The 21,781-nt window shown below is 54.4% G+C and overlaps 1 protein-coding gene and 1 long non-coding RNA gene across 11 annotated transcripts in view; one reads left to right on the top strand and one right to left on the bottom strand.

Moving 5' to 3' along the window:
- Positions 1–10,020, bottom strand: part of CFAP100 (cilia and flagella associated protein 100) — a 38,029-nt gene extending 28,009 nt beyond the window's left edge. For 3 of the 5 annotated variants that reach the window (XM_074344146.1, XM_074344144.1, XM_074344145.1), the window contains exons 1-2: positions 7,290–7,352; positions 1,789–1,866 (exon numbers count right to left, since the gene is read on the bottom strand). In XM_074344146.1, the coding sequence (XP_074200247.1) occupies positions 1,789–1,849 (61 nt within the window). In that variant the 5' untranslated portion in view covers positions 1,850–1,866; positions 7,290–7,352. Of the gene's footprint in view, positions 1–1,788; positions 1,867–7,289 lie in introns of all 5 variants that reach the window. The other 2 variants (XM_074344148.1, XM_074344147.1) reach the window with 2 other exon arrangements.
- Positions 10,020–20,873, top strand: LOC123617859 (uncharacterized). Of its 6 annotated transcripts, none has more exons than XR_012499755.1 (5): positions 10,020–10,385; positions 14,012–14,125; positions 14,211–14,256; positions 15,898–15,939; positions 16,318–20,873. It is a non-coding gene; the product is annotated as an uncharacterized LOC123617859 (long non-coding RNA). The 6 variants fall into 6 exon arrangements; XR_012499757.1 differs by having other exon boundaries at positions 14,214–14,256; XR_006726139.2 differs by lacking the exon at positions 15,898–15,939 and having other exon boundaries at positions 10,026–10,385; positions 16,318–17,419; positions 17,639–20,873.
- Positions 20,874–21,781: the final 908 nt, after the last annotated feature.

Raw genomic sequence — 21,781 nt, forward strand, 5'->3', positions numbered from 1 at the left:
CCGCTACGTGCACCTCAGATGTGATGCTAGGAAAGAAGCTAGAAGTAAAGGAGCCAAGGGTGTGATTTCACGTGTTCAAGAGCAGACAAAAGGATGCCACGGTGACAGCAGAGACCTACTGTCCTTGGGGGAGAGGGAATTTCTGGGCAGAGGGAGATGTTCTAGATGGTGAATCAGGTGGAGATTATACACAAAGTGGGAGACATTTGTCAAAACTTATCAAACTATAACCTTGAGATTTGTGCATTTCATTGTATACGAATTATACCTCAGTGAAGAAACAAAGACAAACCACAGCTCGGACCCTTGCCCTTAATGTAATGCTCAGTTCAGTGCAAGCACCTGGGGTGAGAAGACAGTATTGGATGAACAGCTGGTGGGGTCTGCGAAGCAGGTCAGGGCATCACGCCTGAACCCGGCCAGTCTCAGTGTGACCCACGGGAAGGCTGCTGGAAGCACACAGCCCACCCAGGAAGGAGTCTGTGGCATCCTGGGTTAATGTCCAACCAAAGGAAATGTGGGTCACAGAGAACCAGCTTCAGTGACACCACCAGAAAGCAAACAGACCCATTCGTCAGGGGGACAGTCTACAGGATAATTAGCCCTGTTCCCCACCAGTCAAGCACAGAAAAGGGAAAGACATGGGGGTGGGCTCTGCTTGATTAAAAGAGCCTGAGGATGCGTAGATCTCATCTGAATCCCAGTTGGAATGAATCTTCTATGGGAAGACGTTGCTGAGGTAGCTGGGTAAATCTGAGAACGGTCTGGTTAACTGCATTGTGGACTTGTAAGAAAAGACCCCTATGTTTGGAAAATGTGCACTGTAGGGATGAAACAATGTGACTGGAATTCACTCTAAAACATTCTGGCAAAGACAAAAAAGAAAAGTAGAAAAAGGACAGATGAAGTAAACGGGCAAAATCCTGTCTGCTTCCAGCAGGTGATGAGCACATGAGCTCCCTGGTCTCCAGTCTCTACCTCTGATTTTGATAATTACAAGAAAGAGGCAGTGGGGCGGGGCGGGGTAGGCTGAGGGTGGGGGGCTCGGCCTGCTGGGGAGGACGGGCTCAAGGACGTGCTTGCACATGCACATCTCTGCAGGAGGGTCAGGGGACCTATAAGCCCGGGTTGGGGTGGGGACAGCGAAGGAGCCAGGAAGGAGTCCAGACAGCCAAGACTGGAGAACAGAGCAGGGGCTCAGAGGGCAAGGCACATGCAGCCGGCTGACTCCCCTTCCTTCCCCTGACAGGTGGCAACCATGTGCCTAGTTGAAAAGCTACACCTGTAGATACAGATGGCCTCAGGACAAATGGAGTGTAGGCAGAAATTGTTGGGTGGGGCTTCTGGGAAGAGATTTTCCCAGTAAGGCTGAGTTGGCAGGTGGGCATTTTGCCTCTCCTTTTGCTCCTTCTCCCTGTCTGGAATCAGATGTGATGGCCGGAACTGCAGCAGCCATTTTGTGACCGTGTGACAACTTTGTGGTTGAGAGCCCTGAGGATAAAGATGGTGGAGCAGAAAGACTTGGTGCCTGGTCACCTGGAAGATTTTGTAGAACTGCCATTGGTGGAGCTCCACGGAGCCCTGGTCTGCCTCGCACTATTTCTCATTACTGGAGGAAAAATAAATCCTACTTTATGTTCCTGTTATTTCAAGTCTCAGTAACCCAATTCTTAATGGACAGAGAAGCATTTCCCTCTGTCCTTCAAACCAGAAACTAGGTCTGAAGGCATCTGCGGTCTAAGTTTGCCTCCCACCAACCGGGACTTCAGCTCCCAGTTCCAAATTTACCTTTGTCTTTTCTCACATGTTTCTTTTTCTCTTCAATAATTGAAGAAGAACTATTGTCCATGGACTCTGGGCTGTTCTCTGGGGAGACACAAAAGTGAGGGCCATAGCAAGAGACTCCTCAGCTTGTGAGGCCAGCAAGGCTCCAGACACACTAGGGCTCAGCCCCAGCATCTCACCTGCTGGCGCACCCTCAGTTTGCACATCTGAGAGAGATGATCATGCTGACTCTGCCAGGAAGTTGTGACAATTGTGCAAGAAATGACCACAAAAGTCCCCAGCATGCTGCCTGGTGCACAGGAGGCATTTTGTGCCCTCTCTGGCCTTTCTCCATTGCTCTTAAGGTAGAGCAGGACCACTTTCCAGGGACTCCATGGCCCCAAGCCTTTGAGGTCTGCCCAGCCAGCCCTTTTGCTGCGAGCTTCTGAGGTGGCGGTGGAGGACGCTGAGAATCCCTTTCTTGGCTGTGCTCTTGTCAGCTGACACCATAGCACCAGAGGCAGGCAGGCAGTGAAGGCACAGGCTGGGTCAAGGGGATGAGTACGTGGGGTGCCATGGTGCCACCTGCTTGTCATTTTGGTCTGCTGAGGACCCCCACATCAGCACTGAATTCTCCCAAAGCTCCACGGCTCACCAGGCACCCCCAGGAGGTACCACAGGCACCCGCAGCTCAGCACAAACGATGCCACGAGCTTCCCCCAGACCTGCCCTCGGGGGCCCCTGCCACTCCATTCCCCTCCTGTCCCTCACCCAGCCTCCTCTACACCCCATGCCCCACCTGACCCTCAGGGCCCAGCCTGGTACCGGGGGCCTCTGGGTGTGGCTTCTCTCCCTCTCTCGCTAACATGGCCCACACTACCCCCTCCCCACTTATGCCTTCCTCAGGATTCTTCCCAGTGTCTCCCCCTCTGCCTGCCGAGTCCAGCCGCCCTCCCTTCTGCAGGAGCCTACGCTGCCCTGTGCCTCCTTGGGCTCAGCTCCCGACTGGTCGCCACCCCAAGTCCCCACAAAACACAGGAGATCCACGCTGCTGTCAGAACAGAGGAAACCGAGACACGTAAAGGTTCAGTGAAACCCATCGCCCAACACCTGACTGCCCTGAACCGCTGGGCACTGCTGCCCTCTGGAGACTCCTGGGGCCCAGGTACCACAGGAGAGAGGTTTGGATCTGTGCTCCCCAATGGGGCTGTGAACTGGGTCAGGCTCAGTTCCTCCCTGTCCTCGGGCTGGGACTCCAGAGGGAGCAGGGACCAGGGCAAGGCCCTAGAGGTGGGCAGGCGCTGCTGATGGCACCCAGCTCCACTCTCTCTCCCAGCAAAACAAGAGATGAGGACTGCACTCCTGGTCCTCCCACTACCCCAGTGCCACCCTGAGCCCTGCTTTCCAGGTGCTGTTTCAAGCAGCCAGCCTGGGTCCTGAGCATGGTCTCCCCAGACAGTCGCTGAGCCTGGTTTCTGTCCCAGAGACACGTGGAAAACGCATGTGCAGGAGCCCCAGAGATGGAGGGGCCAGGTTCATGCCGCGTCTCCTGGAGCAGCCCTGACCGGGGACCCCGGGGTCCCCTCTGGCTCTGCCGGCTCCTCTTCCTGGCCAAGGTCTCCATCAGGTGTCCTCTACACCAGGGGTCTTACTGGACTCTCTGCCTGAGGGGAAGGGAATGGCGCCTCCGTTGCAAAGTCATAAAAACCAAACGCTGAGCTGTCCCCTGCTAAAACCCTTCCCACCGTCCCAACAGCGCCAAACGGTCCTCCCCAGGCCCACAAGGTCCCACACGCTGGTCCACGCTGGTCTTCTGTCTCTCCCTTCAACACCTCAAGCTTGTTCCCACCTCAAGGCCTTTGCTGGGTCTTCTGCACTTTCCCCTCATTCATCCTTCACTAGATATTGGATGTCACTTCGCTCCGAGAGTCCTCCCCTGCCCACCCCCCTGACTGTCGCAGATACAGTCTGGTTGTCTTCCTTCCAACATCTGCCTCCCTCGCCACAGCCTGAGTCTCACAGGGGTGATTCCATCAGTTTTTCTGACCCCAAATCCCCAGTGCCTAGGATGCGTGCCCGCATACAGCTGGCGCTTAATGAGCATTTGAATGAAGAACACACCAAGAACCCGTTCCTCTGATGTCCAGTCCCAGCTATGTCTTTGCCTGGCCCTGCCCACCTCATCCTGCAGTGCTCGGGCTCCAAGCACTCTGCACTCTGAGGGCAGCCTCGGCCCTGGAGGTGGGGTGGGAGGTGCAGACACCAGTACTAGCGACAGTGACGAGCCTGCAGTCCACAACACCAAGTGTGCCGGCAACACGCCAAGCCTCCACCTGTGTCTCCTCTCCCCTCCACCTCACAGCAACCCTAGGGAAAAGGGGCTGCTCCCATTCCACGGGTGGGGTAGCTGAGGCTCTCAGAGGTGAAACATGCAACCAGGTGTGTCCAACTCTAGTGCCCCTGCCCTCGGACTCTGGCTGGGGCTGGAGTCCAGATGCCCCACCTGCACCTGGCCCAGGCTCAGAGTTCTCCTGGCCCCCACTGTAGTCCCCAGCTCCTGTGGCTGAACCCAGGAGGTCGGGCTCGGCAATCTTCCTGGGTTGAGGTCAACTTCCCTCATCTGCCTGCTCTACACCCTGGCCCAGCCTGGCCAGCTGATGCCCTGGGTCTGTTTGTTAGCTTGGCCATGACAGCCTGGCCTGGTTTCCTCCCAAATGCATGGACCTCAACCCAAACCAGGCCACTCAGCTCACGGAGGCCTCCTGGTTGCTTGTCACTTCCAGGATAGGTGATACGCAACCCAATCTCAGGATCACAGGGTACCTACCCATCTAGCCAGTCCCTGGTACCATAGGATCAATCAGCATAGTTTATAAAGCTTTCAATTGTCTTGTGATAGCACAATTACGTTGCATTGTTTTGGGAGTATACATTTAGAGTTTAGTTGTTATCTATAAACATTTCAAACCGCTCTTTTTTTGGTAATCCCATTTCAGCCTTTCTTCATTTTTCAATTTACTGTGGAGCAGAGCAAGTGAAAGAAACCTAAAGCACACAGTGTAACAGTGGGGCAGCAGCTGTTGACAGCAGCCCACATTTTGAAACAAGCTAAACACCCACTAACAGAGGACTGGTTAAAGCACATTGCTACATTCATTCCACTGGAAACAGCAAAGGTACAAGGAAACTCAATGTGTTGACAAGGAAGTCTCCACGACATCTGGGTCAATGGGAAATTAAGGCCTAGGGAGTGTTTTTATTGTGTGGCCGTTTGTGTGAGAAAAGGGCAGGCTGTCTCTGCGTGCATTTGCTTGTACCTGCACAAAGTGTGAGCATGGCATGTGTCTCACTTGGAAGGAGAGAGGGACTCACCAGCCACCTTGAGCAGGGACCTGGGTGTTGGGGGACGGGTGGGGCTTTCCACAAGGGAGGCTCTGAACACATTTTTGAATTTTGAAATTTTCACCTATTCAAAAACAAATTGGGGGAAAGGGTACAGCTCAAGTGGTAGAGATCACGCTTAGCATGCATGAGGTTCTGGGCTAAATCCTCAGTACCTCCTCTAGAAATAGAGAAAGAAATAAACCTAATTACCTCCCCCAACCCCACCAAAAAACAAACAAAAAAACCCAAACAATAAAATCATTGGGTTGAAAATTTAAACAACAGCAACGAAAATTAGATTAAAAGCTGAAGGCCTGGAGAGTACGCAGACAACAGTGGACGGTGCTGCTCGCCCTGACCCCTCAGCCCAAGCAGCTTCACACGTGCCACCCAGTGGGAGCCCTGGCAGCGAGCCTGCGACTCCGGAGGGGTGCAGTGTTTCACATGAGGGCGTGGCCGGCCGGCACCTCCTCTGCACTCAGCCCAGTAGCCAGGGCTACAGGAGAGCTGGGAGAAGCACACGTCCACTGTGCACCTTCCTCAAGGCCTGTTGTGGGGTGAATTGTGTTTCCCCAAATGAATGCTTTTGAAGATCTGAAATCCTAGCTCCCAGCACCTCAAAATGTAGCCCTGTTGGAAATAGGGTGGCTGCAGGCGTGAGGTCATGTTGGGTAGTGTGCATAGCTAATCTCATATGACTCCCGTCCTTAACAAAAAGGGGGAAATCTGGAACAGACACACATACACAGGTCGAACACCAAGTGAAGATGAAGGTAGAGACTGAGGTGGTGCTTCCACAAGCCACGGACACCAAAGATGCCAGCAAACCCCCAGCAGCTGGGAGAGGGCCTGGGACAGAGTCCCCATCTTGGCCTCAGAGAGGAACCAGCCCTGCCCATGACACCTTGACTGTGGACTTTCAGCCCCCAGAACTGTGAAACCTTAAACCTGTTACTGAAGCCCCCAGCCTGGAGTGGGAGTTTGCTAGAGCAGCCTTAGGAAATAAAACAGAGTTTCTAGGGAGTCCGGTAGACCTGTGACTCCTGCCTCCCGGCCTGATTCGGAGTCATCACGCCCTGAGTTCCACGTAGACCTCACTGCGCCAGCTCCCAGGGTGGCCTCCGAGGCAGAGAGCGCCCACCCCACACGGTACTCACTACTGTAAGTCACGCCCTTGGAGACCTTAGTAGGCAAGATCTTGGACATCAGGGTAGAGGAGGAAGTGCTCACTGCAAACCTTGACATTGGCTAGAGAATTCTGACCTGTGGAGCAACGACACACTGCCTGAGTCAGGCGGTCCCCTGCTCCCTGCTCCCTGCCCCCTGCCCCCAGGGCGGCTGAAAGCAGCTGCTGTTTACTGAGGGCTCAGCTAGTGGGCAACATCTGCAGCTCCTTGCCTCCATCCTCTCTCACGTCCTTGACTGTTTCCACCCGCCCTGCCTAGTCTTTCTGCTCCCAGAGCTCCCACACCCAGATCAGAGCTGAAGTGTCACCCCTTCAGAGAAACATTTTCTCGAGCCCCAGCCGCTCCCATGTGACCTCACTTTGTTTTCTTCTCTGCAATTACTAATATTTGATTTATCACTTAAAAAAATCAGTTTATTGCCTGTCTCCGCCTAGAACGTAAGCTCCGTGAGAATGGGGGCGGGGGGAGTGGGAAGGACGGTGCGTGATGCACTGATTAGCAGCCACGCGCTTATCAAGCGCCCATCGCCACCTTGGCACTTAACTATTTACTTAGAACAGGCGCCTTCACTTTACATAGGAAGAAGCAAAGCAGAGATTCAGCGAGCTGCGCAAAGACACACAGCCAGAAAGGGCCGAGGTTGAGACTCCAGCCCAAGATTCCTTGACTCTAAAGTTTGCACCCTTCCAGCCGCATTCCTTCTGCAGCCTCCACGGAGAGGAATCGGGTACCGGGAGGCACGGGCTAGCAGGGCGGGGGCCTCCTAACACCCCCAGCTGCATGGACCTGGAGGGCTGGGGGGGATGGCTAGATGGATGGGTAAGTGACACAGCCCGTACAGTGCGAGTAAGGAAGGGGGGAGCCTTGCAAAGGGGGCTTGGAGGGGCGCCTTAGGGGTCCCCCCTCGACCCCGCGCGCCACACACAACCCCAGGCCGACCCCGCGCGCACCCACCGGCCCCGCGCTCCTGCGCTTCGCTCGAAGCCTCCGCGCCGGGCCTTCGGTTTACGTCGCCGTGGCAACCGTTCTCCGCCGGGGCTGCGACGTCACAACGGCTGTCAGAGCTCCGGAACGAAGTGCTGGGCCGGGCTCTGTTAACCAGTGGCTGAGGCAGGAGAGCGCACGGTTTTGAGAGGGTTTTCCTCGGACACCACGAGTTCTAACGCGGCTTGGGGAATCCGGAAAATAGGCGAGAAAAGCCAGTACCTTGTTATCAGCAGGTGAGCTTATGAACCGTCGGGAGATTTCCGTGAAGCCTCTCAGAGCAGAGCGTTTCTGTGCTTTGCACAAATGCGCCCACCTCCTGCGGCCGCCGGGCTTCACACGGAGTCACGGCAGAGCCGGGGGCAGAGCTGACAGGCAGGGACGCTGTCTTCGCTTGACTAGCACACACTGCCTCTCACTGGGAATTGTCTTATAATTTTGTGCAATTATCCAAAACAATGATGCATACTCTGAAAAAAGGCCCAGGAATGACAGAGGCTGACCTCTGCGTGTGTTCTGGTCTCTGCTTCCACTGCGAAAGAAGGAAAACCCTCCTGAAAGCCTGGCCTGCTTTGGAACGCTCAGTCTCAGCCTAACCCATCTAACCGGATGAAAAGTGTGGATGAAAAACATCTCCTGCCATTAAGCAAAGGATGTTTTGGCCATAGAGCCATCAGCCACTGCAGCCCCCTGAAGGGTCTCAGGATGGGAAGGAAAACCAGGACACTGGCCCTAGACAGCCGAGGTGCACATCAAAGGAATGATTTTAATGAGCCCAGACTCTTGCATCTTCCCATACATAGAATAGCGCTAAATTCAGTAACTTGAGATGTCTGGTTTTCTTGAGTTAACAGTAATCTTTGGATGTTCCGTTGTGCTGCTCTGTGTGGTCACAGTCTGCATCCTCTGGGTCCATCTGCCAACACTTCCTAGCCCTGCGCCCCTGGATCCTGGGTAGGTCCAGTGGGTGAGAGAGTGGAGGGCGGGAGACATGGGGGAGCCGGGGCATCTATCCCCTTCCTCTGCTTCCGATGGCTCCTCGCCATGGCTGCCTCAGTGGGCCTGCCATGGTTCCAGCCTGGCCGGGAGCCCTGGCTCCTGGGCCAGAAACATCACCTCCTCCCTGGGCCTGCTGCCTGCTCTTGCTAATTTCTGATGGCTTCACCGTTCAGTCCAATTTTGGCAACTAGTTACTCCCACCATGTGTGTAGCCAGTGCCCTGTATTAAATCCCCAAGGATTTCTGTTTTCCAGATTGAAGCCTGACTGACACCCATGGGACAGAGGCAGGAGACCTTGGTGGCCCAGGGCATAGGGTGGGACATCAGTCCAAGCTGCCTCCAAATCCTAGCTCTGTCCCTCACTGGCTGTGTGACCTTGGGCAGTTTCCTTTAGTGCTCTGAGCCTCTGTTTCTCCATCTAAAAAGTGGGAACAATAATAATGACCTGGGAGGAATGTTGTACAGTTAGTGCAGAACCCAGCACCTAGTTGGGCCTCATAAATGCTGATCTGCCTGTGTCACAGTATGGTCTGAGGCGTGTGTGACTGGGGAGGTCTACAGGCATCCCAGCAGGGTGGCCGTGGTCTCTGTGAGGAAGCTGGGGGTCAGAGACATGAAGCTGTTTGCCCACAACTACAACCCATAGGAGGCAGACCGGGATTCAAACCTAGGCAGTCTGACTCCACAGCCCAGCCTGTTAACTACCATGCGTGCCTCTTCCCACCTGCCTGGGGAGAGACAGTGCTCAGGTGGCTAGGGAGGGCCAGATCATGGGGCCTCGCTGGAGAGGGACTCTGTCGGTTGCTCAGCCAGGCAGCGTCCCTCCCCAGCCCTCCCTGTGTTTGTTGGCCTCTGGTGGCCTGACATCTGGGCCCACATAACTCAAGCTGACTTTAGAACCCTCTCCCAGGTGTGTGCAGCTCACGGAAGCAGATGTGGATGGCCCTGGACACATCCACTGATACCCCTTGGATGTCCAGGGGCTTACAGTGGAAGCAAGAAGGAACAGCCTGCAGCCAGCGGACATGCGGGAGAGTTCTCAGGGACTCCCACTCAGGGCTGGACAGGCACTGAGGTGGTCAGACGCCTCGCTCACCCAGGCCTCTTGCGTCCAGTTCTCCTTTTTCTCCTCCCTCAGCTCCAAGGTTGCAGGACATAAGGAAAGTCTACCCCATGGTGTGCTGTGCTTTTCGTGGGCCACACGGACCACGCATGCCGCTTCTGAGTCACCTACTACGCGTGGCCGTTGGCCACCATTCCAGCTGTGGTCTCCCTGTCTCCGACTGCTGGTGCCGGGGAAGTGGTCAAGTCCTGGAAGGGAGTCTGAAACACCATCCTACCTCCCTCTCAGGGCCCCTCCCCCTCCCACCCCAGTGCCCTCATGGGCCCTTGCAGGGCTCTGGCCTGGCATGATTTTTATGTCACCATTATCAGACTGCTTTCCTGACAGCTCAGGTGGACAGCTCATTTGATTGGCCTCTGGGGAGAGCGCAGGGTGAATAGCGTTAAGGTCTTGGGGCCCAGAGTCAATTCAGTTGCATCACAGAGCATCACGAAGGGTGCACAGGTCTGAACAGGGCCGCAGGGGAGTCGGAGGAGCAGGAAACTGTGAGCCTGAGTACCATCTGTGGCTGGGTGCGGAGTGTGTGGTGGCGAAGGCGCTGGCTTGTGGAGGAGGACCCAGGTGGCCCCAGGAAGAGGCAGGCAGGTGGAGGCCAGGTCACAGAGGGCTGGTCAACCGTCATGGGGGCCTTTCATCACTCGCAGGGATCACAAAGAAGGTAAAACCCGATCAGATCTGCTGGTACGAGGGGATGGCTGGTGCACAGACCGGTAGGTGTTAGGTGTGGGCGGATACAAGTGGGCAAAGCAGCGGGTGCGCGCTGCCTAAGCCACCACTAGGTGTCGTCCTGCACCAGTTTGAGTACCAGTCCTTGGTGAATGCCCTTTCAGCCCAAGAAGACTCACAGGAGGGAACCTTTTGTCCCAGGCAGCGGCGAAATGTTCCGGGTGACGCAGGCTGGTAAACAAGTTCAAGAGAAGCTGCGCCCAGAGCGCACGTCAAGGTGGGAGCGCGCAAACGCGACCTTGGCACGGGGCGAGCCAGGTCCCCGCGGTTCTCCACTCTTGGCCCCGGGGGTGGGAGCGCAGCGCAGGGGTCCCGCTCGCCTACTGCGCCCCGCGGATGAGGACGCGGCCACCATGGGCTCTGTGTCCAGCGGGGGACCCCAGGGCGCCCCTCCGGACTGCTGCGGACTGCTGCAGACTGCTGGGGGGAGAACGTCGGCGTCTGTGCGGCCCCTTCACGCAGATGCGAACGCCCTCACTCTCCTGCCGCCTAGCTAGCCTGTTGGGAAATCAGAAGCTAGTCTCCAACTCCAGCCCCAGCCCAGCGTCCCAGCCTTGGCTCCTCCAATCACTTTTATTCCCAGTCCTGTGTCAGGCTCACATTTTAACTCCATCCTCCCCACACGCTAACCGGAGGCATTTTTACCCCAACTCTGCTGAGCCTTTTAGTGATAACCTCATTTCTAATGCCAAATCCTCATCTTCTGACTCTAGTCAGAGCACCTCTTAAACCAACAGCAATAAAACCTAACCCAACCCCAATCTGAACCAACTCCAAACCCAGCCCTGGACTCGTAGACACTTAAAACACAGAAGAAAAAAAAAAAAAACAGACAAAAAATTCACAAGTACGTTGTGAGTGTAGAAAGCCCAGTGACACCAGTGAAGGAGGTCAAAGTGGAGGCTGTGGTGTCCGCCCCATCCTGCATCCCTCAGGGACCCTCAGCTCTGCAGCAGGCAGGCATCCTTTGGGAGATGGGATCATCACACCCACACTTGGATGGGACTTGCTGTTCCAGCAGCCTGTGGAGAGACTGCTTGCTCCTCTCCCAGCCTGGCCATGCCCAGCGGAGCTAGGAGACTTTCCCTCGCAGGCTGAGGAAGCAGTGGCCACGCGTGTCTGTGTGGAAGAGCAGGTCCACTGGAGACTCTGCCCCGCTGCTCCCGGTTTCCCTCTGCCCTTCTGCACACACCTGTACGGAGTGGTCATCTCTATTCAAATCCAGATCGGTGCTGCTGAGTTGCCCTCTGGTTGTGTTTTTTGTTTGTTTGTTTCGGTTTTGTTTGCTGTGCCAATCTCACCTCCACCGATGGTGTAGGAAAATGTTAACTTCTTCCACATTTACCGGCACTGAGTATTATCAGTCTTTCTCATTTTTGCCCATTTGATGGGGAAAAAAATCCCAAGTATCATTTTAATACACATTTCTCAAGGACCTATCTGCATCCTCCCCAACAACTATTAAGTGTTTATTCACCAACTGTTTATTTACACCATATAATAAAAAATCAGCACTTCCCTGCCCCCTTCCCAAATTCTTCTGGGTGCTTCTTCCAGTATCTTTCTTCATATTTCTAAACAATATGTTTAAACTTTGAGTTCTCGATGTATCGGTTTTAGATACACATCAGTCCACTCCCTACTATGGGGGAGATCTCATTTCCAGGCACAACCCGGGAGGTTCTATTCATCAGCCTCCCACTATCATTGATTCAGGGTTTGGGGTCAGTCTTTACTTCACCTTGTTCTGACTACATCAGTATGGGTCCCTTCTGAGACGTCCTTGTACTTTTTCTGTTTTTCCTGAAATTAAACACACCATTTTCCACCTTCATCTTTCCTTTTTTTTGAATTATGAAATATGGAAATTACACAGAAGGCTGTATAAATATTATGTACAATTCAAAGAATAACAATTTTAAAAAGAACAAATATCCAGGTTACAAACCAGACTGCTGCCAGTTCCTCAGAAATCCCCTGGTGTCCCCGTTCTGACCTTTGAGACGTGTGTCCCCTGGCTTTCAGTGTTGTCATCCATGTGTGTATTCTGAGAGAATGTGTAGTCTTGCCTGGCACCTGGCAGGTGCACGTTGTGGGAACCAAGCGTTTGCCCTTATTCTGGGGACCAGCCCTGCCGCTCAGCACTGGGAGGTTTGCCTCCACGGACGCTTGTGCCTGTGGCTCACCCACTTCCATCCCCTCGTGGTAGCATTTCATCCTACGGATACAGCACAGTTTATTGATCTGCTTCATCTGGATTTCGTTCGTTACAAACAACACTCCTAAAACCAACTTTGCTGTGTCTCCTGAGGCACAGATAAGAGAGTTTGTCTTGACTGAGTGAAGCTGCGTGGTCAGAAGACACGTGTCTGTTCTGCTTTCCTGGCTGGTCCTAGACTGTTTCCACGGTGGTTGTGCCAGTGTGTACTTCACCAACACGGATTTTAAGTTCTGTGGGGTCGACGGCCTTGCCAGCGCTCCGGGTTGTCTTGCTGTAATTTCTGCAGGTCTGATGGGACCCCCATCTCACTGTGGGTTTAGTTTGCATGAACCCTTTCCATATGCTTCTTGGTGCTCAGCCTCCCTGTTCCATTAGGTGTCTCTGGAAGTCCTGACTCTTCTTACGGAGCCGCTGTCTTCTCCCTGTCGACTTACAGGAGTTCTCTGTACTGTGGACACTCATCCCTTGTCATATTTGTGTGTGACCAACATCTTCGTTCTCTAAAGATGTTGCAGAGTTGCCTTCACCACATTTTTTGTCTCTAATCCACCTGGAAATTACTCGTGTGCACAGTGTGAGCTGGAGGCTTGATTTCGCTTCCCCCCCACTGGCTAGTGGATTACTGCGGGACCATGTTATTAAAGTCTGTCCTTCCCCCATCTGCACTGTGATCGCAGCCGTGTATGAAGTGTCTATCTATACATACGCCTCCGTCCAGGCCCTGTTCTATTCCGTTGGTCTCATTGCATCCGTTTCATTGAAATGTCATGATCATTCGTTGTTACAGCTGCTCTAAATATCGTTTCCTCGGGGCACAAGATACTCCAGCAGTGCCTTAGGTGTGGGTGTTTCCCTGCGTCGATCCCTCCGGGAACTGCCCGCTCTCCCGCTCTTATCCTGATCTCTCGGCCTCCTGGGTAGTTCTCACGTTAGGACTGCCTTTCCTTCTTCCAGGCAAGAAAATGTCTTCTGCTTCCCTGATCTTTCTGGTTTTGGTGGAAGATTCTTCTAGTGGATTTCTGAGAGAAAGTTGCAGGAGGTAAACTTTAGAGAACTTGCATTTCCAGTCACCTGATTGACAGCTTAGCTGAGTGCAGAATTCCTGAGAGAAGTAACTTTTCTCCTTGGATGTTGAAGGCCTTTTGCAGCCCCCCATGACACATAATATGTCCCACCCCTGATGCTCTTCCAGAGCCTTCCTGCTCTCTGTCAGGACAACCGACCCCTGAACCTCGGCGGGCCTTGGGGACTGCCTTGACGGACAGAAGGTGGCAGAAGTCAGGTTGTAGGACCTCCCAGGGTAGGTCAAGAGCCATGGTAGGGTTTCCTCCTGGCTCTCAGCCCTGGGAACCAGGCTCTGTGCTGCGAGGAAGCCCCGGCCACGTGGAGAGGCTGTGAGTGGGTGTCCAGCTGGTCACCCCAGCTGAGACCTCAGCCAAGACTCAGCATCAGCCCCAGGTGTGAGTGACCAATCTTTCAGGTAATTTCAGCTCCCAGACTTCAAATCATCCAGCTGAGCAGAAGTGTACCGTCCCCGCTGAGCCTACTCAATTGAAGATTTGTGGGCAAAATAAATGTTGTCACTGTTATGAGTCACTAAGGTGTGGGTATTTGTTTCATAGCCTGTGCGACTGCCCCCCACTCCCAGTGCTTCATGCCAGCGACTTGCTAAGCAGCCTTGAGGCTGTGCCGAGGAGTCTGCGTTCCCTGCCCCTGAGGAGATCATGATCTAGTCGGTCAGTTTAAATGAACTTTAAGCTGATGTGAAAGAGAGTGAGTATCCCACACGTTCCCGGCGCCCTGACATCTGTTTGTTTCCAGCAGCACACTTGGATTCGGAGCTCTCCCGAAGGATGGAGGACCAGTGGTGAGTCTGCTTCTCTAGGCAAGTTTGGTCGGATTTGGCTAGTGACCTGGAGGTGACTGGGGGTGGAGGGCAAAGCCCTGGGAGGCCTGTGCTGGCTCCGAGATGTGCTGCAGCCTCCCATGCCCGCCTCACCTCTGCCTACTCGCGCCTGGCACTGGGCGCCCCAAGGAATGCAACCTCTTTCTTCCTCAGCTCGGGCTGGGGCTGTAACTTAGGGAACATTTGTTGAGCTGAGCTGAAGAGCCAGCTCCTGAGACTTCAGGAGACAAGGTCCAGACATAGGGGCCTGGCAGAGCCGTTGGGCTCTGGAACCTTCACAGCTTGGTGACAACCAGAAGTGCAGCTGTAGCTGTGTGGTCAACATGGACCCAGATGAAGCAGGAAGAGGAGGTCACCCAGGGAGGAGCGGGTACTGTGCAGAAGCCCTAGGGAACCCAGAACCGGGCCCAGCCGGGTCCCTGTCTGCCCTGGCGTGAGTCTGAGCCGGTGCTGCTGTTGGTGCCGAGGAGGTGAAGCTTCAGAATGCCTCCTGAGGTTGGGCCCCTGCCCGAGTAGGGTGGGATTACTCCCTGGCCTTCAAGAAAGAATCCTTGAGCACTCGCCAGCAGCTGGGCATGCCTAGAATGCAGCCAATAACAAAAGAGGCAGAAACCCCTCCCCTCAAAGAGCTAACCTTCACTTGGAGAGAGATGGTGGGCAGCCGTCAGGAGAAGAGGTGGCGGGGAAGCCAGGCCTGACAAGCGCTGGGAGGGTGGGTGGGTGTGGATTAGTTCTGGAGGGGAAGGTGCCTTTGGGACAGAGACCATGGGGGTGAGAGCGTGAGCCCACCTCCTCCAGGAGAAGAGGACCAGGCAGAGGGCGCCTCCTGAGGGGAGCCGGATGGGAATCAAGGGAGGGCACTGGGTGTGGCTGGTGAGAGGGAGCTAGAAGGAGGGAGCCAGCATGGATGGACAGCGCCTCCAACGTGCCAGTTTAAATGAATATAAAAACTTCATATATTTCAAAATAAAACACCCAAACCCTAAAAGCTTCCTGGGAATGAGAAAGACTTTTAAAGATTGCAAGCTTCAAATTTACCCTCAAAGACAGCCTCAGAGTGACAGAAACCTTCTGGGAAAGAAGACAAAAGGGTTTCACAACCACTGCATGGGTTCTTCTGCCAGAGGCAGGGGCTGCTGCAGATTCCCAGCCCCATGGCCAAGAGGTTCCTCGAAGAGCAGGCATTTTCTTCTCCATTTCACAGAGGAGGAAAACTGAGGCCCAGAGGGGTCAAAGCCTATGAGGCCACACGGCCAGCGAGGCTCTGAGCCAGGCCCAGCTGCCTGGACACTGCTCTGCCTTCCAGGGGGTCAGCAGCCCCCAGAGACCCTACTGCAGGCCCACCTCCGTCATCAGGCATCCCTCTGGGCAGTGCTCGCCTCCCCCAGGCCACTGGCTCCTTACCGCTCCTGCTGGCCCACCCCTCTCATGAGGGCCCAGTGCTCTGTTTTCTTGACAAAGTCTTCCTTCAGGGCGGGTTTGTGACTTTCCTGCCTGAAAGGTGTGGCTTGTCAAGAGCTGGGGCCCCAGTTCGAGCTGTGTGGCGTGGCCTGGGGGGATTCAATGCACTTCTCTGTGCCTCTGTCTCCCCCTGCACACAAGGACCGTGAGGGGACTGGCTGGAAGAGGCTGTGCAAGAGTTAGGTGAGTCAAAAGGAGCCCAGGGGTCTGTTCCAGATTCACAGGTGGTGCTGCTTTGCCTCAGACCTCAAGAATCTGGACTTGGTCTGGTTCCTCCCTCACGTATCCCATCCCTCCCGTGACGCCCCCACTGCTGTGGCGACACTGAAGCCCCCATTTTGCAGCTGCTCCAGGCTGCCTGCCTCCTCCTCCCTCAAGGCTGCTGCCAGCTTCTCAGCAGGGCCTCTCCCACTGCCCATTCCAAACTGCAGCCCATGCCTCCTGCTGGCCCGTGGGATGGCCTCGCCTCTCTACCTCTCTTTTCTCCAAAGCCTGCCTCCCTTCTGACCTGTCCTGTGGCTTACTGCCTGGGTCTTTGCACTGTTTCATCTCCCCCCGCAGAAGGCAAGCTCCAGAGGGCAGAAGTCTTTGCCTGTGTGTTTGCTGCTGTGGCCCCAAAGCCCAGGCGGCACCTAGCCCCTGGCGATGACTCTGGGTAGTACTGGCTGAACTGTGGATTTCAGAATCAGGTGAGTGTCTCCTGAAATGCAGATCCTCAGGTCCCAGATCAGCTCTTCTGGGGTTGAGGCTTGAGACCGTTTGCCGACCTCCTGCTCTCCAGCTGGGACAGATGCCGGCACATGTTGGAGAGTCATTGCACTCCAGATCCCCAGCGCCCCGTCCACAGACCACATCTGACCTCTGGGGCCCTAGCTGTCTAAGCCCCTGGCTTTCCCTGGCCTTCCCACCGTGGCAACATGCCCAGGGCTGTAGGAGAAACATTTGCTTTTGCAAGAAGTGGCCACAGGCGTGGAAGAAAGTTCTGGCCAGGACCCGGACCAGATAAAGGCCCATGTCCAGGTGGTTGAAGAAGTTTTGATCTTGAGGAAGAAGGGTGGCCTGAGGCTGGAGAAGATGCAGGAACGTCAGCAGAGCAGTCACCCTAAGGGGGTGGCCCTGCAGGGGAGGCAGTGGTGTCTCACCTCGCCCTGCTGTGCCCCTGCAGGAGGAGCAGGAGCTGGGGCAGGGCTGCGGGTGTGCCTGGCACTTCCAGGGTGAGGGGTTTGGAGTCTGTTCACCAGTTCTGCCCAGCTCCTGCACAGGGGAGTGCCAGAGGGGTTGGGGAGTCCCCACCTGCCCAAGCGGAACAACCTTGGAGAGGCTGTTAAGACAGTGAGTGTACACTGGAGTCCATTTTGCTTCTCCGCTCAGCACATCCACGGGACTGGCTGCAGCGGTGGTCTCTGGGAAGGGGAGCCGGGGCAAGTGGCCGGTGGGGACACTGGCTCTTCACTGAGCACCTTTCCTGCTCTTCGGCTCACTTGCTGTGCACAGATTTCACAGAAGACATTGCCTCACTGAAAACAGACGTGTGCAGCCGCTGGGCGCAGACCAACTGCAGTTGTCTCATCTCCTTGCTTATCCTTCAGGAATGAAAGCTCCCAGGAGGGAGACCCTCGCCTCTACCGTTAACCGCTTTCCCCCAGACACTTCCCAGCACACAGTGAGTGAGCAGGTGGACCGTGCATGCAGCCTGGACAGGGCGGTTTTGTAGAGGTGGATTCCCAGGGTGCCCAGCAGGCTTGGTGACCCAGGATGGGGGTGGGACCCAGAGGAGTGGGCAGGGTGCCAGTGAAACAGTCGAACATGCAGGGACTGCTGAGGGCCTTGGGGGTCAGATCTGCAACCCCTTACCTTCCCTGGGCCCTCCCTGCCCTCCCAGCCACCAGCATTGATGGCCTGTGGGGCTGATACCACCTGATGGGAGCCCCGGGCAGAAAGCTCTCCGAAATGCACTGGGAGACCCTGGTCCTGCCTCTAACTGCTGTGGGCTGTGTTCTGGGCACGCCCCTCTTGCAACCGAGGAGTCCAGATAGCAGTACCTGATGTGAGGACTGAGAGGGCAGTGCACACCGCCTTGGACCTGCTGACAGACCAACGGGCAGCTTGCCACTGATAAAAAAAATCATCCCAGACTGTGGGCAGTGCTGCTGGTGTGCCTGTGGACAAGCAGCTGCTCATTCCACGGTGGCTCGTGGTCTGTTACTTGGGACGGTGGCAATGCCTAAAAAGCCACCATCTGCCCCCTCACGTGGGAGCCTCTCCTGAGAACCATTGCTGGTGGGAGAGGCTGTGCACCTGTCTCAGGGTCAGAGAAGGAGAGTCTCCTCTTGCAGGTGGATCATGTGCTGGCCCAGCGCTGCAGGCAGGTGCTGACGAGGAAGGAAGGGCCGGCACCCAGGCCCGACCTCACACACCACCAGAAACACTGAACCAGGATGGTGTGCATGGGTGGGGTGTGACATCTGTGCGCATCCCCACAAGATGTGCTGACACAGGTAGAATCCACGACTGCATCTGGCTGCATAGATAAAGGACTCCTGCAGCTCCAGGAATGTGGGAGTCACATACGTGACCACGGAGTCCATATGCCTGCCAGGAAGAGAAAGATCTAGATGGCTGCAGAGGGTAGAGGGCTGGAAGAGGCCCCGCGCAGAAGAGACACAGCCACCGGTGAAATAAGCAAACACATTCAATCTCTCCGAACATCGAGGGGATGCAATCTAAAACAAAACTGTCACACTGGCAAAAACTGACCGAAAAATTGTCAGTTTTTATGAATTGATATATCCAGCGCTGATGAAGTGCAGGAGATGGGGGCTGGGACTCACTGGCAGCGGGGTTAGACCATCACGGTTTCTGGAGGATGAGCTGGTCACAGACAAGTCAAATCTAACATACCCCTTGGCTCAGAAGTCTCACTTTTCAAGTTTTTCTCTAAGAAACAGGACAAGGAGACGCGGGTACACTGGGGAGATTCATTGCAGTTTTGTTTAGAAGAGTGAAAACCTGGAAGCCACGTAAAAGTCCCTCAAGAATGGATTTGCTAAACAGTGACACAGCCAGCTCTACAGAACTCCAGGCACCTCTTCTAAATTCCTGCTATTAACCTATCATCACTGGCATAGAAAGAAGTGCACACATATTCTCTTTAAAAAGACCCCAGAAGCACCCCAAGTGTCCACTGGTGGATGAGTAGGAAAAACATGTGGTCCATACATACAATGCAATATTATTCAGCCTCGACAGGGAAGGAAATTCTGACCCGCTGCAACGTGCATGAAACTTGAGGACAAGATGCGCAGTGAGGTGAGCCGTCACAGGAGGACGGACGCTGTATGACCCCACTCGTACGGGGGCCCTAGAGGAGTCAGACTTGCAGAGGGGTGGGCGCCAGGGGCCGGCCTGGGGTGGGGGAGTGTGTGGAGTTAGTGTTTAATGGGGACAGAGCTTCAGTTTGGGAAGATGAAAAATTTTAGGACTAGATGATGCTGGTGGTTGCACAACAATGTGAGTGTAATTAACCCCACTGCACTGTACACGTAAGTGGCTGAGAGGGTAACTTCATGTTTTAGCCACAATTTTTTTGAAAAAGCTCTAAAACAGTTTATTTCCATATTTGTAATATAGCAAGAAATGTTAACCGTGATGTGATTATGAATGTTCTTTTTTCTTTTTTGTACCTGTCTATATTTTCTGACATTTTGGGAAGTAAGAACATTAACTTTTATACTAATTTAAAACTATTTTTAAAATAGCGTGCTAAGTTGCACAATCAGACATACAACATAGCCATTTTTTTTCTGGTAATAAAAGTAATATGTGTATTCATTGTAGAAAATCTGGAAAAGTGAAAAACATAATATTAAAGATAATTTGTAATCCCATTACTCTAATGCAAATATTTTGAAAAATCATCCCTGTAAATACTTTTATGTTTATTTCTAGTTTTTTCTATAAATCTATTTTTTCTTCACATAATCATATATAAAGTAATTCCTTTATAGAGTTTTGCGTTCTGCTTTTTTCACTTTAACTTTCATCAAATAGTCTTTTTAAAACCTGATTTAAATAAATAAATGATATTCCACTGCACCAGTGGGGCATAGTTCATTATCACTTTTTCTTTTGTTGGACGTTAGCTGGTTTCCAGTTTTTCTCAATTGTGAGTAATGTTGGGAAGAATAGTACACAAATCTAACTGGGAATCTGATCATTTCCTTGTGATCAGGCTGTAAGAGGAGACTTTGCAACTCCTGAGTGATGCACGTAATACAAGTCTGCATTCTAGGAATGTACCAGCTTAACCTCTTTCCAACAGTGTTGTAACTGTAAATGACCCTCGTCAACTGCATGGAAGGCTACCTTGTTTTCATTTGCGTTTCTTTGATCAGTGGTGAGGTTGGAAATTTGCCGTGGCATGGACTGGCCATTTCCACATTCTGTGAGCGTCTTACTTCACTTGGGCCAGTGTGTCCCTCACTGTTGTGAAGTGAAGAGGAATTCCTCCTGACTCGGGCCAGTGGCGAGTGTCAGGCAGAGTGGCGGATCCCGCTCGATGTCTTCACCTGAGCCCAGCCTCCTGCGAGGACTCCACCTCCATGCGAAGCCAGCCTGCGCGTGCCCATCAGTGGTCCAGTCCCCTCCCCAGCGTTGGATACTTGTGGTTTGACCCTGGGCTCACAGGACAGGGGCCCTGGGGAATGCGGAGGGGCGGGCAGGCTCCGGTTGGCCTGAAGGACCCTTGCTGACCTTGGAGGACTTTAACCGAGCGGGAGTGACTGATTAACCCTGTCACTCGTCCAGGTCCGCGAACTCAGAGGATCGGGCCTGGCTGGGGAGGTGCTTTCCACCTGCTGTTTCTGACGTGAACCCGATTCCTTCCCAGCGGACACTGAGCCCGGCTGTGTATGTTCACAGTCTCCATCTGTCCTTCGATGTGGGTCTCGCACGTGTCCATGCAGCTGGTCAGCCTTGGTTACCTTTTCCATGTCCAGGGGCTCTCTGGCTCTCTGAGTGCTCCTTCCCGTGGTGGCTGGTCTTGTGTCACGGATTCGCTCCCCTCACAGCACAACAGAGGTGCCCGCATCACTGGGAAGCAGCATGGTTTAAGTGAGAGGAGGCTGTCTGGCACGGGGAACCCTGCCTGGCATACGGCAAACCTCCGCAGGGTTGGCTTCTAGCTCCGTGCCTGGTATACAGTAAGCATTTAATGAAGTTACCTATTGTATTAGCCAGAGGATCACAGGCGCTGCTCCAGGAAGGCCAGGAAGGTGAGGAAGTCCTGGGGCCATGTCAGTGGCCTGGGGCGTGCCACCTGCCCCTGGCCTCATACCACAGGTCAGGGAGCAGCTGATTTCACCTGCCTCCCAGAGTCTGTGCCTCAGAAGACCTGTGGGTTCAGACTTCTCCCCGCCCCCCCCCCCAACCCCAGGACACCTCAGAGGCTGTTTTGGCCAAACTCTTGGTGCTGAGGAGAAAACAGAGACCCACAAAGAGTGGTGACTGACTCGGGTCTCTGGGTTCCAGCCCCATGGGCAGAGACACGAACCCTCCCCTCCCACTTCCCCTTCCCAGTGCTGGAGACTGCATATATGGTTGTGAGTCACTGTGGAAGAGGGCAGTGCCCAGCGGAGGGGAGCCTGGGCCCTGACCCAGGCACTGACAGTCAGTGGCTTGGCTTGGTGGAGGCCAGACAGACCCCTCTTGCTCACGAACCTGCTGCTTCAAGTCTCCAAGCTACGCCTCCATCCTGACCCCTCAGTGCCCTGGCACGCCTGGCTTGGCCCGAGGTCTGTGGTCACTGCTTTGACCCGCAGAGCCATGCCTTCTGTCCCTCACACCCCTAACCAGGGTGTCGCAGGCTCTCCCAGAGGTGAGAGGCAAGGACTGTAAGGACCCAGTGACAGAAGTCAGGGGATGAGTGATGGCCAGGTGTCCCTGCCCGAGCTGTGCTTCAGCCCTCTCCTGCTCCGGAGATTTGCCACCCCACTCTTCCCCTGCTCCCACCTTGTCCGGGGGCCCT

The sequence above is a fragment of the Camelus bactrianus genome, chromosome 17, assembly GCF_048773025.1.
Source record: "Camelus bactrianus isolate YW-2024 breed Bactrian camel chromosome 17, ASM4877302v1, whole genome shotgun sequence".
In the NCBI taxonomy this organism is placed as follows: Eukaryota; Metazoa; Chordata; class Mammalia; order Artiodactyla; family Camelidae; genus Camelus; species Camelus bactrianus.